This window comes from Megalobrama amblycephala, linkage group LG5, assembly GCF_018812025.1.
Source record: "Megalobrama amblycephala isolate DHTTF-2021 linkage group LG5, ASM1881202v1, whole genome shotgun sequence".
Lineage (NCBI taxonomy): Eukaryota > Metazoa > Chordata > Actinopteri > Cypriniformes > Xenocyprididae > Megalobrama > Megalobrama amblycephala.
The window spans coordinates 20,733,690-20,751,577 of record NC_063048.1 but is presented as its reverse complement, the minus strand read 5'-3'; the positions used below and the strand labels follow the sequence as shown (position 1 = coordinate 20,751,577).

The following is a 17,888-nucleotide window of genomic DNA, read 5'->3' as shown; positions in this document are numbered from 1 at the left end:
AGAAACCATTCTAATTTGCTGATTAAGTGCACAAGAAACATTTCTAAATATTGTCAATGTTAAAATTAAAAAAAAAATAAAAAAATTTGAAAACCTTGATACATTTTTGAAGGATCCTTTAATGAATAGAAAGTTGAAAAGAGCAGCATTTGAAATATGGTAGTGTACTTCAGTCAATGCCAATGGCAGCTCAGTTAAATGTTCTTTGCAGCGTCACCAACCTGCACTGAATGTCTTCCTGTAGGGCCACCATCATTGACAAATGTTGATCCAGATCTGGTTGACTGGCAGCTTCACTCTCCCCCCTCAGAGGATCATGCATCAGCTTAAGTTCACTTTCCCATGGCAGGATGTAGGTGTGTCCATAATAGAAACCCAAAGGGATTTTAGCCCGGGCATTAGTGCTGCCGTATCGACCAATCACAGTGATCTGTGGGAGAGGCATGGAGTGACCATCAGTGACTTGTCAATTAAAAATTATTTTCTCTGTGCTAAAGCCTATAGAAAGCAGATTGCTATTTGACCTGTACACATCTGATTATGATAAACTTGTATAAACCTTCATGAATCTGCAGACGGGAGGGGGCAACAAGTCATGTAGAATCAGAGAGTGCGTGCTGATATCTGTGGCAACAACAAGTCGCCTCCCGTCCACCTCCTCCCCAAGAGTCCAAATATCGATGGAAAGGGAAGCCAAGTCAGCGCATGTGGGGATCAGCGCATCTGTCAACAACACCGGCCTTCCAAAATCTAGAGTCACAAACCGCCTTGCACCTACAGAGAAGGGACATTCAGTGTTTACTTCAAAGGTCACATGATCAAAAGAGGTTTGTGCACCAAAACAGATATAGCAAAAGAATGAGGACTAAAGAGTGTTCTAAAGAAGTGATTATCAACCAGATGGTCAAGGCTCACTAGAAGGCCTCAGAAGAATTCTAAAGGGGGACTAAGGATGACTTAAAAAGTTTAAGATAAGACAAAACTTCCATTAAATCAACAAGCAGTTATGCCAAGCTCTTAAATATTTGAAAATTCAGTTTTCACGTGACTTCATACCCTTATAGGTAAGCTCACCTGGAAGGCAAAACAAGGCTTTCCTTTATTACCCGCCAGTCATTTTTACCGGGTTTGTATTAAGTATTAAAGTAGTAAGACAGTGATATTAAAAGACCAAATTCAGCATACACCTTATTAATGATTAAAACGTTACACTTTTTTTCCATAGAAAACCATTATAAAGAAAACACTTGACCATTTAGTGTGTTGCGTTCATATTCTAGGCTCATCTGCTTGCCTGTAAATAGTATGCATCATAAATACGCTGCATACCAAATTTGATCTTTTAATACCCGTTTTAGTACATTAAAGGCACTTTAAAGGCCAATTCAGACTTCGCCAACAGACACTTTGTTGGGTTTTGTCTGAGTCTGCTGGCATCTGTCGGAGCTTGTTTTCACCGATTGAGCATGCTGAATCAGAATGCTTGAGAAGTGACGTGCTGTAATCTGGAGACTATTTGCATTGGTCTGCATCTGATGGTATGGTGTGAATTGGCCTTAAGTGTTTATCACATCAAACTTTTAGAATGTCCTGCTGTTTTTAGTGATTTTAATACTGCAGAAGGTGCTGTAGATGGATCACATCTGCAGCACCTGCCCAAAACTTGCTTTTTGTACACGTATTTTTGTTTGTCTTCTTTTGAGATGGAAAATTGACAGGCCTGTACTGCGGTTTTTGAATTGTTGTGGATATTGGGGGCCTTGGAGTTCTCAAAATTTTTTTGCTCCCCACTGTCCAACACATTATCTAAAGCCCCCTTCCTCTCATACTGGCTAAGAAATTCTCTGATATTTCTGCTATAATATTTATTTATGTACAGTACAGTCCAAAAGTTTGGAACCACTAAGATTTTTAATGTTTTTAAAAGAAGTTTCGTCTGCTCACCAAGGCTACATTTATTTAATTAAAAATACAGTAAAAACAGTAATATTGTGAAATATTATTACAATTTAAAATAACTGTTTTCTATTTGAATATATTTCACAAAGTAATTTATTCCTGTGATGGCAAAGCTGAATTTTCAGCATCATTACTCCAGTCTTCAGTGTCACATGATCCTTCAGAAATCATTCTAATATGCTGATCTGCAGCTCAAGAAACATTTAATGTGTACAATTGTACAAAATATTTGTGTACAATATTTTTTTTTCAGGATTATTTGATGAATAGAAAGTTCAAAAGAACAGTGTTTATCTGAAATCTAATCTTTTGTAACATTATAAATGTCTTTACTGCCACTTTTGATTGATTTAATGCATCCTTGCTGAATAAAAGTATTCATTTCTTTAATTTCTTTTCAAAAAAATAAAAATAAAAATTCTTACTGACCGCAAACTTTTGAACGGTAGTGTATAATGCTACAGAAGCTTTGTATTTCAGATAAATGCTGTTCTTTTGAACTTTCTATTCATCAAGAAATCCTGAAAAAAAAAGTACACAACTGTTTTCAACATTGAAAATAATCATAAATGTTTCTTGAGCAGAAAATCAGCATATTAGAATGATTTCTGAAGGATCATGTGACACTGAAGACTGGAGTAATGATGCTGAAAATTCAGCTTTGCATCACAGGAATAAATTACTTTGTCAAATATATTTAAATAGTACACAGTTATTTTAAATTGTAATAATATTTCACAATATTACTGTTTTTTACTGTATTTTTAATTAAATAAATGTAGCCTTGGTGAGCAGACGAAACTTTTTAAAAAACATTATAAATCTTAGTGGTTCCAAACTTTTGGACTGTACTGTAGAGGTCTACAAAGAAGACCCGAGACCCGAGGACCCGGGACCCGTACGGGTTCAGGACTATATTTTAAATGGTCAGCCGGGTCCGGGTCGGGTCCTAATCTATTACTTCGGTTCCCGGGTCTGATTAACATTGTGTGTATACCCGAGCCGATTTGATTCGGAGATCACCCGGCCGTGTTCAGAGTCAGTCAGCGCTGTGCATGTTTTGTAACTTGCAAAGTATGAGCCGGGAAATAAGGTGAAAAAACACGAGTGACCGCAGCCATCAGAAGCAGAGCGGGCGGAGTTAATGCAAGCGAACGGTGATCATCGAGTTTTACTATTCCTATCGTGTGCAACAGTAATGCAAACAAACTTCAAATCTCAAGAACTGCTTGTAGCCTTGCACATTCGCATTTAAATAACATAGCCTATTTCAAATCATTAACAAAATATGAACTAGCCTATCACACGAATGTTTTCTGTGACGCTTAAAGCTTATGTTTCAGGTTGCTCCAGCTAACGCGCATGTCTCATGCGAGCGCACTTTCTTTCTCCTGTTTTTATAATAACATTATGCCGTCTTGTTATATCTAAAGTTTTGGTCAGACTCGTCTCAGAAAGCACAGAAATGACCGCAAATAAGTAATGCTAACGTCAGCGGCCATATGTCACTGAACAAGCAATCGTTATTATAGTTAAAAAGGGCAAACATTCAAAGTTATTTTATTATGTGAGTTGACTCGAGTCTCGAGATACAACGAAACAATGCAAAACTGCAAAGTTGCATTTGTCATCGTGACAGCAAGAGAACTTTTAAAGCTGGAATAATGAGTGGATTAAGCATTTCAATCGGCAAGAGAGGAATAACGGATGAACTTTCTTGGCAAGTGCATCACAGTCAGGTACAAGGGAAAAAGCTATAGCCTAATATTAGGTAAGACAACACGTTTTATTTTCGCAACTTGTTTATTGACTTATTAATAGCAATTTGCTGTGGAATAGACCTATGTGCCAATCGGGTCCAGACGGGTCCGGTCGGGTTCGGGTCCAGCTTAGACGGGTCCGGGTAGTACATTTATGGCATTTCTCGGTTCTGCACGGGTTCGGGTCCAACTTTCAAAATAATAGTCGGGCCGGGTCGGTTCCGTGTAGCACATTTACGGGTCTCTTCGGGTTCGGGTATGAATTTTTGGACCCGTGAAGACCTCTACTGTACTGTATTTATTTTGTTATAAGAAACTAGGAGTGTTGATATATTCAAAGCTTCGGATGTTCTTCAATAAAACCAAGAGTTATAAAGGGGGGGGATATGATCTCAATGTACATTTTGATTTTTGTGTTTTTAGCATTTTAATTAAGCTATTTAAAAAAAAAAAAAAAATTTAAGTCTATGTCTGCCTCTAGGGACTTATCCAAAGTACCTGAATGCATTCGCTCAATAATTATGGATTGGTGCGGTGGAGGCTGAAGAAAGTGAGAGGCCTGTGAGATTGCCAATGCCAGGCCACTTCCTATGGGGTTCTGCAATGACAACACACACATACATTAGCTGAACATTCCAGAAATACAGAAATTCAAGTCAACAAACATATGGCCCCTTATAGGAAAATACAACATGCGTAATTTACACTACATTACCCACTAGCCTCTGCTATTGGGCACAAATTTGCCACAAAATCTATTTTAGCGTACATTCTATTGATGAAGGAGAATCGAACATTGCTAAATAATATTTAAACAGTATGAATATATAAGGAGGAGGAGTTTTTCAGACTTACTGGTTTGGCTTTCTGTGCATTTTTATTATGTGCTGAAAGGTTCACAGGTGGAGGATCAATGACAGATCCTGGGAAGAGTTGAGCCAGTTCTACGCTAATGGCCGCAGACACTGCCTCATTTGGTGGGGTGAGAGGGGGCGTCATAAACAGCGGGGTGGTTTTAGGAGTGGGTGGGATGACATCAGAAGGGTGGATGAAGAAGCCTGGGGCAGAGGACGGGTTGGATGGCACGGAGTTGACAACGCCTGATGCTGCGGTGGCTGCTGCTGAGGTGGTCTGGTGAAGTTTGGCCTCCAGCTTGGCCTTCTGTTTCATAAGATAATCAATTACATAAAAGTCATAAAGAACTGAATCAATCAAGACATCAATATTGAAATGAATGAAGAATGTCTCCATGTATGACCTGCTGCTGGAGTTTTAGAAGCTGTTGCTGCTTCTCCTGAAGAACTTGAAGCTGCTGTTCGGCAGACACCATGGCATGAGACAGTGACTGCAGGGCCACCTGTGCAGCTGAGCTCAGGGCCGTGGATGCCTCGCCAACGCTCCCAGAAGACAGCCCTGTCACCGTAGGCGTCACACCAAAGGTGCTCACTACAAAAGAAAGTATAGCGAAACAGTGCAAAATAGTTCCCCACTCAGATTTAGCAACTGGTTTAGGTTGGTCATGCAAATTTGCTAAGTTTCTTGCTTGACCTTAATGTAGGGCTGGGCGATATATCGTATGAGATTGTCATGCGCATTTCGTCAGTAAAGACGGTTCCCTGATTACCGCTAAATCGGCGATTCATCTGCGATATGATATTGCGTAGCTTGTCAGTGAACTACGGTTCTGTCTATTAAATGCCGCTCCATTTGAAAGCAGGTGATGGCGATTTAGTGGTAATCAGGGAACCGTCTTTACTGACGAAACGTGCGTGACAATCTCAAGCGATATATCACCCAGCCCTACCTCAATGTGACATCTGTGTGAGCTGTGCTTCACATTACACTATTGACAATGGACCTTTTTTGCCAGCAAAAATCTTATTAAGTCCACCATGAAACGGTTGGTTGTAAAAGAAACAAGATATGATAGAGAGGAAAAGGAAAGTGGGATATCTACCGGTGAACATACTTGCATCATCCCTCTCCACCCTGGTGCCGTCACTGGTGGAGACGCAAGTAAAGTGCAGGGGTTCGACCTCCAGCAGGCCAGTCAGAGCAGTGAAACTGCCCTCTGCCACCCCGCTGCTGTTCACCTTCCCATTACCTGACATTAGACAAAAAAAAAAAAAATGTATTTGCTGTTTTGATATTTATTGATGAATGTAAGTGTGTCAAGGGGAAGATTGCATTGCCACACCTGAGAGAATATCGGACAGATCGATCTCGTCCGACTGGACCCCGATGCTGCTGCTGAAGGCATTCTTACAAGACGACCCGCTCACCTCCAGGTCAAACAGTACTGGGTCAAATGGAGACCCGTATAGCCCATATCTGAATAGACACAAGAAAAAAAATATATATATATTTTCTTAAAACGATCACTTCCACATGCTAATAAAAAGCTGTTTTGTTCAAAGTACATGAAACAAAAGTCAGTTTGTGAATGATTCAGAATGCAGCAGATCAGCTGACCTGGTCTGCAACAAAGCCTCAAGTGGAGTCAAGCGGTCCTGCAGCTGCCGAGAGACAGCAGTGAGCAGAGAGGCGCAAGCGGTACTACAGCCGGCCAGGTCCTCATCTTTCACATAATTTAACAGGACAAAGTACCAGAAGACAGAACCTGAGAGAAAAAGGCAGACAGGAATATAAGCATTTTAACATGTTATTTAAATATACCGTTTAGGGTCAGTAAGATTTTTTTGTTGATTAGTTAATATTAGTTAACTACTTTATGAAATGTTACTGACCCCAAACTTTTGAACGGTAGTGTAAACTAATAAATTAAAGTTTCAATTTTTGAAACAAAACTGTCTTATCACTATAACAGATATTAAAGGCGCTATATATTTACTACTTTTAAAAGATTACCTCCTGTGGCAGCAGCAGGCAGATAAGGCATATTATCCAGAAGAGCTTTAAACAGAGCCTGGCCAAAACCCTGTTGACCTGGGTCGCCTTTACCGGTACTGAAACATCAGAGACATTCACCCATTAAGTTTAATAAGTATAACATATATGTATATTGGACAGTCCATATCATTAGCTCTGCAACAAGACTATATGATAAGACTGAAAATACAGAGATGTTGCAAACTTACCTAATACAAAGTGCAAGAAAGCGAGAGCATTTATGAGCTATACTGCGGCCGGCCTCGAAGAAGCACGCCCTGATGATGTCTGTCAACCGTCTCCTGGTTTTGGTCAAAAGCCCCTCTTTCCCCTCTCTCAAACTAAAGGACAATTATCAAATTCATTAAAATGATGGACAAGATAAAACAGAGAGATGAAAAATACAGGCTCACAGTGGCATCTCACCTGCAGGGTCCATTGGAGTAGACCCCTGCCAGCCAGCAGAGGATGTCTAAGATGAGACTCTGACAGTGTTCCGAGCTCTGACTGTCTTCTACACGCTTACACAAACCTCTTAGCAGCTTTTCATGGAGCTCAGGAAACTGAAGCATTGCACAGCGTTGCACTCTAGGAAATACAAGCAGACACAGACAGCACAGTTAAAACATGGACTGGCTGCTGTATTTATAACTTATAATGACATTTATAATGTTACAAAACATTTCCATTTCAAAGAAATGCTGTTCTTTTGAACTTTTTATTCATCAAAGAATCCTGAAAAAAAAGTATCAGTCTCCACAAAAATATTAAGTAGCACAACGGTTTTCAACATTGATAATAACAAGAAATCTTTCTTGAGCACCAAAACAGCATATTAGGATTGTGTGACACTAAAGACTGGAATAATTGCTTCTGAAAATTCAGCTTTGCATTACAGGAATAAATTACATTTTAAAATATATTCAAATTAAAACAGTTGTTTTAAATTGTAATAATAATTCACAATATTACTGTTTTTACTGTAGTTTGATGCAGCATAAAACAGCCCCAAACTTTTGAACTTTTGTATAGTTCACAGTATCTCTTACCGTTCTTTGGGTACAGACGTTTTCTTAAATCTCCTGATTGTGACAGACACTTCCTGGAGCAAGTCACAGCCACGCAAGTTATCAGGCTTTTTAGGGGCAGGCTGAGGATCTGCTTTGGACGTGGAGGCCTTTTCCTGAAAAGAAGAGAGATTTTAGGAAAATTAGAACTGTAGTGGTGGTCATCATATGGCTTTTACCTCTTATTCCAGTGAAAAAAGATCAAGTGAAGGCCTATTTCTTTTATGAAGTAATGTAGCTACACAGCCACTAGGGGTCTATATAGCAGTTAGACAACCCATCAACCAGCACACAAATCTATGACGTCAGTGTTTGCAGGAAATGGTGTTTTGAAACAGCTTGAATGAACACAAAGGTTTACACACTTCAGCTTAAGATTGCGCAAAAGTCAATTACAGTTTGTTTTTTGCAAAAGTCTGTTTTTGCTGTACCTTGGTGGCCTGAGCCCTCTGCAGCAGGGACGAGAGTGAGTGAGCTTTACTACTATGGGGTTTGGCTGAGGGCATCCGCACCACAGGCCTCAAACTCTCATCCAAACCCTTATCACTCACTGCCTTAATGTGCACCAGGAATGAACGATATTTTCCCCCTGCCATGCCTAGAAAGTGGAATGAAAAAGAAAAGGATTTCACATTTACATGAAGATTTCATTTGTTTTAAAAAGGCACAATGTGTCATTTTTCACTTCTAGGAGGTTGCCAATTCAAAACAGAGGCAGAGATTGAGCGTGGAATCATGGGAGTTGTAGTCTTCACCTCACAGCCGGTGTAAAAGAATCTGACAGGACTCGGGCAGAAATCATGTTCATGGATGAGATTATTAACGATACTGTAGTATGAAGCAGAGCAGGGCCAAGTGCTGTGGGAGCAGAACGAGGCTGCTGGTACGACTGCTAATGATAGACGAGCGCGACACATGGCTCGAGAGCAGCGGGACTTTTACTATGCCACGGTCGCCGCTTCTTCCGATCAAGCGAATGTGAGGTAACGCAGTGCTGTTTATCATATTAGATACATTTGAGTGCGTTGAAAATGATGCTATAATGTTACTCTGTGCGTTCGCTCGGCAGCTGCAATGAGACACTTGTTGCACACTGCAGTATGCTAGATCGATATTAGAATATCATATCAATAAATGCTGGATTGCTTGTGTTGATAAATGGCATGCAATTAATTTTAAAACATATTGTCAGGGCTCTCAAGTGTCACTCATTTCGGTCTTTTGCCACGCACTTCCGCCACACATTGTATTTCTCACGCAGAAAAACTAATTATCATATATTTAATATGCCGCAGCGCCCAAAATGTATCTGGCCGCACCGCTCTCTCTATGGAACCGGGCAGGAATCAAGCGCGTCTCGAACCTGCCACTTATCAGCCAATCAAAAAAAAAGAAAGAGCAATCAGAAAATAGCACTATTGTATCTGGGTAAGATTTAACGCAACAACCAATGAAAAAAAAACATATCCTGGAATTGTTCACCATCATCCTCGTTCACCCACAGAGGAAACCACTGGAGCTCTGAGCATCACTTTGAGCACAGAGTAAGTCATGATCTCCTGTTTTAATGTTACAACAAATTCACAACTTGTTTGACACAAACAATGACAACTTGACTGCTGTTAGATAATCAGATAATCAGCTTCAGTTTTTCATGAGTGTGAACTTAGACAACAGTTTTACAGCCTGTTCATTGACACCTGCTCAGAACAAGTAGTCTAGGCCTAGTTATATTTTGCTATCACACGAGGACTGCCATTTTGTTACATTAAACATCTCTCTCTCCAAATACTTTTAATAATTTTATTAGCACTAAATAAATTAGTGTATTGCATCGTCGATGTTATAGGTCACTTTTAAAATCATGTCACATTTTATATCCTGGCCATGGATCAGTGTTTCCCATACATTGACTAGACTGTGGCGGCCCGCCACATTCTAATTGGTCCCGCCACAGTCTCAAAATATGAATACGGATATGACGCGATATTTAAATTACCGTCTGATAATTGCGCTCCTTTATATGGCAAAAGTGGGAGTCATAGAGCAAAATAAGTAGACTAGCACCAATTAAGTTTTCGTGCACTATATTCAAAGTCATCTGAAGCCATTCCATAGCTTTTTTTTTTTCTTCCAAGAATTAGGCTAGAATATTTTTTGCTGCTGAATTATATACTTACCTAGTTTACTTATTTATTTATTGGTCAGCTTATGATTATATATTTTTATTCATTTTTTATTTTTATCTATAATGAAGTGGTGTGTTTAGTGCATTCTGGATTGGTTAACAAATCAAAGAGTGACCATTAGTTCCACAAATACAGTCACAGGCTCCCACTAATAAATTAATTCAACAAAGGTAACCTCTTTTGCTACATATTTTTAATGGTTTAAATGTGTACTCTACATGTTTGACCACTTATGACCTCTCATTTAGCCTACTATATGTTGTGTACGTGACTAATGTGCCCAACCATCAGCAATAAATAAATTACTTTTAGAGCACAAAATTGTTTACAAGAGAACAAATTTCTTCATTGATCTAGTCACTTAATTTTGCTCTTAGAATGCACTAGATTCATGCATTTAAATTTAAAATGTACAAAATTTTCCTCCGGGGGGCATGCCCCCGGACCCCCCTAGAGGAACCGATGTCCACCCACTACAGTCTCACAAAATCCTGTGGGAAACACTGTGGAGATGTCACTCTTGCCTCTCTCCAAAACTTGAGAGCCCTCAATTGTATTGCTTCTTTCTCTGGATTTAAACAGTCTTGGAAACATCTGGGATAATGCAAGTACACAAGTCAACAAAACATATAACAGTTTTGTTCTAGAGGTTTCTGGATATTTGAATCCAAAAATCTTACATATTGTGTCTTTAAGAACAACAAGAGATATTTACAATGGAAACCAAGACAGTTAAATCTGTTTTAATGTCTACATAAATAAAGAGAAAATGCTTTGTATGAAATGAAAATTGATTTTGGTTGGTTATATCCCATTTATCAACACCCAAATGACTTTCATTTAAGGTACACTCAGTATTTTTTTATGTTGTATATTCACGCCAGTAAAATACAGCATGCAGCTCTTCATTGGTTCATAGCTGTGTTGTTTTACTCTAATTCTACTGGCACACTGCTGGATGGTTGGGAGTGGTTGCTATAAATGGCTTGTGATGCCCAGACAAACCTTTGAGGAGTTTGGGACTTGTAAGGCTCAGCATCCCTGCGTGTCCAGACAGATCCAGTCCGCTGGACAGCCATACCGGCCCACACAAGATATCATCTTTGTGTTCCTGCAGGAACGGACACAGCCTGGAGCCTGAGACAGATAGAGATGTATTCTTAAAGAATGCTGACAGAAATTAACATAACATTTTAAGGTGATCAAGATGGCTTTTTCCTCAGCACATTTACCTGGCGAATCCTCGATGTCCATGAACTGGATGTCATCTGAGAAGTCGTGCAGGTGTGGTTGTCCATTCTTCTCTCCATTTGAGTGCAAAACATGAGACAAGGGGAAGACAATCTGCCTGTCCACTGCGGTCTCTGCAATACAAAATTTTACACAACAAATTATTCATTTGGGGAATAAAAATGAATCAAACTAATCTACAGTGAACATTCTCCCTTTTTTTCTGTTTAAGTTTTTGTTCCTGAACTCACCGTTGACTTTGCCCAGGCCTGGTGCTTTGTTCTTCAGCAGTGTGACCTGGATTTGTGGGATGTTAGTAATACTGCTGTTTAGCACAAACTTGAAGTCCACATGTCCCACCATGCAAGCTTTGGGCAGGACCAGCTCAAACACATGCTCATCCCAGCTGGAGCTGAGAGAGAGAGAGATTACACATTACATGCAAAAAAGGAGAAAAAGACTATGTAAACATTACTCCAGAGTAAATTTTTGGCTATTTTTACATCAAATATTTACTAACATTAACATTAAATATCTGTTATTATATGGTTCTTAAATATATTTAAAAAAAATATCTATGTATATGTATATTGTATGTAAATGTATACCTGTCGCTCTGTAGTTTCCAGGTGCGTGTGTGTTGCGCTGCGTCGCCATGGTGCTGCTGGTGAAGGTGTTGCGGATGCCGCCTTTGTTGCTGTTCCTGCTGCACCTCCACCCAGCAAGGGGGCACTGTTGCGGAGAAGCGTGGCGTCAGCGTTTCAAAACGTGTTAGCTCCACCAGAGAAGAAAGTGTGTCTGCAGTTAATGGCTGGTCCACCAGGAGGTCAACTCCTGCCAACAGACACAAGGCTTACTGTACTGTACATTTCCATGGGTATAAGGCAAATCACCATTTCACAGTAAGAGAAACTCTACATCAGATGACAAAATGAACAAAGAACACAAAGAAAAGATTCCCAGAAAGTGCACTGTGCATCATCTGTTTTGCATCATCACCTGAAATAGAAAAAATTCAATTAAGCAGGACCAATGGATTTCTCAAGGCTTTGATGTGAAGTAGCTGAAGGGCAAATTAAGTGAACCATCTGTTTGATCCCCACAAAAACACTCTTAAGTTTAATGCCCTGCCATTTGTTGCTGACCTGTGATTCCTGGGCTCGAAGGATTCGATGTGGGTTTTGCTCCGTCCAGTAGTTGCTCCGGCCTATTAGATACGTCGACAAAAATGTCGGCATCATCGATATCATCACACACACCTCCAATTTGAAGGAAATGAAGCTCTCCACCTTCAGAAAGGAAAATAAAAATGTATTGTGCGAATAAGCGCTCTAGCTATAATATCAATATTCAGAAACCAAAATTGAATAACGCTTCAATAAAAGTGTTTACGTTTACTAAACATGTAACGTGTACTGCAAGGCAAAATATTCCTCTGAACTAGAAAAACAAGATTAACAAGGTTTTAATTTTCTGGAGCAAATGGTGCTTGCCATGACAATGCTAGAATGTTCTAGTGTTCTAGTCATTTACAAGGATGTTCTGGTCATGTGCATAGCCAAATTGTACGCAGTTAACACTTAGGGTTAGGGGCTTGTTCAAATTGCTAACTCCAAGTATGTCAAAAGATGTCTTAAGCTTGTCCTAATAACAAATACTGTTTAATAAATATACTGACAGACAGTAGAAAAAGTAAAAGGAAGGGTGGAATTCTCCTATTCTCCCACGGATTCATTCACAGATGTAATGTACACAGTCACACTCAAAAACACACATAGTGTTCCTCCATTGGCTACATTTTATTTTAACAGACCACAGCACTCAATTTTGTAATTCAGCCAATCAAAAGAACAAGATAAAAACCAGTACACTGAACAAACACACTGCATGCAATCCTTGACTCCCCAAGGTCATATCTCATGGATGCCAGTGACACAGTGGCCATGTTTGAGAGTGTGTCGATAAGACCACTATGGTTAATGAGAACCTTATTGGTTACCATGGCAATGAGATGTGTGGGCAGCAAGCTAAACTGAATGAAATAGTGAACCTTCACACCTCACGTTCCCTAGTTAGTGAGCAACACATTAATGAAAATTAAAAAAAAAATGAAAATGAAAATTCTGTCTCACTCTCATGTCGTTCCAAACCCGTCAGACAAATCTGAGAGCTTTCTGTCCTTCCATAGACAGCTGTGAGACTACCACTTTGAGGCTTCAAAAAGTTTATAAAGAGATCGTAAAACTAATCCATATGAATATGAGTGGTTTAGTCCAAATTTTCTGAAGAGACTCAAATTGATTTATTTGATGAACAGAGGTCATTTAGGCTTTTATTCACATATAAACATTGATCAGCGAACAAACAGAAGCTCACCAAAACGTGCTTGAGGCACGAGAACAAACCTCTTCTGAAAGCTCAAACATGCTGAGTAACACACGAAAACAAACCTCATTGGTTCTCGCATGTTAAGCAAACATGCTTGAGCGTCCATTTACAACTGATGTGTGAGTTGATGAATGTTTATTTGCGAATAAAAGCCTAAATTCCATCTGTTCATCATATAAAGCGATCGAGTCTCTTCAGAAAATTTGAACTAAACACTTGCTCACCTTTTGTGCAGGCACACAGCCGGTCGGTGCCTGAGCAGTAGGTAACAGAGACGAAGGGGTCCACCTCCTCTGTCCCCTCTTTCTTAGGTGGCTCCACTTTTGCCAGCACCTCTAGGGTGGACAAGTCCAGAATCATGATGTAACCCGCCTGTGTAGTCACCACCAGGTGTCCAAGTCCGGCCACCTCTCCTCTCTTCTCCTTCCCAGTGGCTGATCCCAAACTTGGGCCAGCCGTCACTGCGGACGCCACTGTCCCCGTGCCATTTTTGAGCCCAGAGGGTGTCGACTCCTCAGACGTTTCCTCTCCGTCATCCTCTCTGCCATCTAGCACATCTGGTGGCAAGAGGAGGAGAGATGTAACGGCATCCCGTGGGTCACGAATCTGCTGCACCTTCACCGGTTCCTCCTCCAGGGTCACGATGCGGGTGGAGTAATTTAACTTGTAGAGCGCAAGGTATCCGCCACCACCACTGCCCCCCAGAGGCCTGGAAGTATGGGGCTGTTGCTGGTCGTGAGGGGGCAGAATGAGAGGGGTCTGTGGAGGAGAGGTGCCCGAGTGGGCGTCATGGCCATTGGCCAGTGTCTGTCCTTTGCGATGACCACAGAGGGCCGAGTGCAGACGGTTGAGGGTGTTTAACACCTCCACCTGATTGATAGCACTAAGGGACTCTACGGAGCATGGTTGAAGACCGACTAACAAGTGTAAGCCATCGCTGCAGGGCGTGATGGAGTCCACATACAGGTTCTCTTCCTCTAATGCTTTCGGCAACCGCAAACACTGCACCAGAGAGCCCGGCCGTGGAGCCAGTGAGCTCCACTTTTCCCCATCCAGAGGTCCGAGCCCAGCCGCCGCATCCGCAAACTGCTGGATGTATGTGATGGGAGGGTCCTGCAGCAGCAGCTGCTCATGCGAGTCAAACTCCATCTCGATAATCTGTGGGACGGTAAAGCCCTCCTCGTGAAGCCCTTTGCTCATCAGGTTGTTCATCTGGGTGAACACCTTCCCTGAAGACTTCTCGTCTGCTTCCTTGATGCTGTACAGGAGCAGTACGGGCATAGTCCTATGCACAGGGGCAGCTGGTGGAAGGTTCGGAGAGCCCAGTCTGTGGGGGGATTACAGGACTCGATTTCCATGGGACCCTGGTCTGGTCCAAGCCCCTCGGGGGCAGCAGTCCTTACTGGGCTATCCATGGAGCGACGAGACAGAGGGGGGCCTAGTGGAGAACTAGCCGCTGACCGGTAGCTTAGCAGTCCGCCGGCCAACAGGCAGGGGAAGGGAATGTTGTGGTGCTCAGTCTGCCTATCCTTAGCCTTGTCAGCTTTAGGGGGGCCCAGTGAGTGCGGGGGGTTGGCCCCTAGCTCCTCCAGGTCTTTAACCGTGTCCTCCAGCACACTGGCCACCACCTCCCACTGCAACTTCTCAGGCTGCTGTAGGACACTGAGAGCTGTGACTCCCAAACTCACCTCCATCGTCTCCTTCTGACCCAGTGGGCCTACACAAACATTAGAAGGAAGAACAATAAGTAAGGTGTTTATTGACAACACTGGGCACAGATATAAACCAAGTGATGAATAAACGTTGTTAATATATGAAAATTATGTTTCTACCTGTGACTGACTCTGATCTGGAATGCTCTTCGCTGTCCGAGTCCTCTATCTGGTCATCGCTAGATACAAAAACACAGGAAATGTTCAATAAACACAATAATAGGGTATGATGTCTAAAAATGCAAAAAGTGTGTAAATGTGGGTTTAGAACCTGTCCCCCTCTAGTTTGGGTAAGTCAGAGCAGCAAGTGGCCTCCTCTAGCCAGGAGAGCGTGGGTCTGCGGGATTCTGTGCCTGTGAGACTCTGCTGCTCGCTGCCAGATAGAATCAGCTGCCTCAGGATGGCTGGGTCATATGGGTTCACCTCGAACTTTAAATGCACCTGCATAGGTGAGAAAAAAGTTGATGTAGTGCACTGAGATTTAGGCGTACTGTATCTTTCGCACACACTTTAGAGTTGATCAACATACCTTCATAAGCTTTGAAACATCCCAGATGCAAATCTTCCCCCTTTTGGTTGCCGTAGCAAGAAAATGAGGGCAGCTACCGAACCCATAACATACAATTTTATCCGAACCATCTGCGCTTGGAAACTGGGCAGGGCTGGTAGCCAAGGTGACGGATAGAGGAACGTTTTGGGTGTGCTCTCCTTTCACAAACGGACAGTTGGGAGAATGGCGTTCATGCTCGGACCTAAAGAGGCATTAAATATAGTAATGGAATGGTTAATAGCAATTGGAGGAATTGCAGCTCTTGGCCTTCGTTATGGTGCATTTATATAAAGCTTTTCATAGCTGTGTGATTTCTACTGTTTGAGTGAGTGTGACGTTGCGGGCTGTTTTTTAGTTGGATGCTTCTCACCAGGGTTCATCTGTAGGTTCCCAGCACACCAAACACACGCTGCAGGTGAAGCACATGGCCCGGTCATCACCTGTAGAAGCAGGCTAGAAGGAAGAAAGAGTGGTTAACGCCATCTACAATGCATACAGATGTTCAGAGAACTCACTAAACAGCTAAAAATAGACCAGTCGAAGTTATTTTATAGACAACAGGTAAATAAACCAATATTTGTGCACCTTATTTTTCAGGGAAGAGTGGGTGTGGCTATTTGTAAACTTAATGTGTCTTGCTTCATTCGCTTTATTATTTTTATTTTTAGCTGTACAAAACAGCTAATTATGTTGATATTGCAAACTGGAATTTCTTACCATACTATTTTAATTTATTGTCTTAATTATAAACACACTTGTTTGTAGCACAAACAGTTTTATGTTTTACTGAACTTTGATATTATTCTCGTTATTTCCCTACAGCGGCTGATAAATCAGAAGTCTCACACATTCACAGAAAACACCTTACTTCTGCATTGAAAAACAAAGTTGATATAACACTATAAATGCAATACCAAGAAGCAAAAGTCAAAGAAAGTCACATGACCCAAATGAGTGCTTTGATGATCACTTTTCATTTTTCAATTTTTTTTTTTTTTTTTTACTTTCCTGTCCAACTTCTTTATTTCAGGACAATCCTTAAAGGTAACTTCAGTTCATAATTAAATCACGTTTTCCCATTTCATTCTTTATTTCTTAAACTAACAGAATGTCCCTTTGCTGTGTATCACCCTTTCATCCACAACACAGAGCCACTGTTCTCCCCTCGCTCTGTTCGGTTGGCATGACAACAGGGAACATGGGTGAGAGGAGTTGTGTGGTCTCCTTGGTTACCAGCGCAGCTCAACCCTTCTTGGCATGCATGGTGACTCGAGTAGAGACAATACACCAGGTACCATAGCATCATCGGGAATACCCAGATATCAGAATAAAACTGAAAGCGAAACATTCATTGATCTCATAATAGCCATTTCAACCTTTTATCGGCGGTGGTGTCCCGTTTTTTTTTTTTTTTATGGTCTGATTAATTCAAATTTTTTTCCTTTTATTCTTGTTGACCTAGTCTGGGCTCAAAATGAGGCACTTCCAAATAGTGATACAATCTGGCTTTCAAAATCAGTGGCCATTAAAAGGAATCATTCAAACAGTGAAAAAAGAAACCAAAAATAAAAACATACAAAAAGCAAAGCAAAGAGGACCTAAGAAGAGAATGTTAGGGCAAAATTTAAAGATGACAGTCAACTTGAAAAGAATCATTGCTATGGTGATGACACAAACCTGGTGATAAAAGCCCGCCTGGGCCATGGGATCAGGCTGAGCCCACCTGTAGCCAGTATGAGGCCAGGATGTGAACGTCTCTCTCCTGTTAGCTTCACTGTACATTAGAGACCTGTAAATATCACACACACACACACACACACACACACACACACACACACACACACACACACACACACAATTAAGTGAAACAAGAGAACTTTGGTGATCTTTGGTAAAGAGAACACAGAACTTATTGGGTGTTCTAGGTGGTTTCCAAAGTGTTTTAGACTAGTGTGGTTACTTAAGGTGTTCTGGGTGTTTTTAGAGTTTTTTCCTTATTTCCTTATTAACAGGCCAAAAGACACCAAATCTGATGTACAGGTTGATGTGGCTTTGGTCCATTCATCAACAAGTCCCATCGTCCACCAAGTGAAAATGGAAAGTCTGATTGTTCAGAAGAATAATAGCACACCTCTCAAGCTGCA

General features: G+C 41.2%; 1 protein-coding gene across 1 annotated transcript in view; it reads right to left on the bottom strand.

Annotated features, from left to right (window-relative positions):
• Positions 1-17,888, bottom strand: part of birc6 (baculoviral IAP repeat containing 6) — a 114,880-nt gene that overhangs the window by 76,772 nt on the left and 20,220 nt on the right. Inside the window, 25 exon segments of the mRNA XM_048191151.1 lie at positions 222-430; positions 560-774; positions 4,218-4,317; positions 4,575-4,880; positions 4,978-5,165; positions 5,689-5,823; positions 5,917-6,050; positions 6,192-6,339; positions 6,588-6,685; positions 6,818-6,949; positions 7,035-7,196; positions 7,658-7,791; positions 8,107-8,273; positions 10,870-11,001; positions 11,097-11,228; positions 11,346-11,506; positions 11,703-11,928; positions 12,240-12,383; positions 13,707-14,820; positions 14,823-15,199; positions 15,315-15,373; positions 15,466-15,635; positions 15,724-15,946; positions 16,115-16,197; positions 17,422-17,533. Coding sequence (XP_048047108.1) covers positions 222-430; positions 560-774; positions 4,218-4,317; positions 4,575-4,880; positions 4,978-5,165; positions 5,689-5,823; positions 5,917-6,050; positions 6,192-6,339; positions 6,588-6,685; positions 6,818-6,949; positions 7,035-7,196; positions 7,658-7,791; positions 8,107-8,273; positions 10,870-11,001; positions 11,097-11,228; positions 11,346-11,506; positions 11,703-11,928; positions 12,240-12,383; positions 13,707-14,820; positions 14,823-15,199; positions 15,315-15,373; positions 15,466-15,635; positions 15,724-15,946; positions 16,115-16,197; positions 17,422-17,533 — 5,061 coding nt within the window.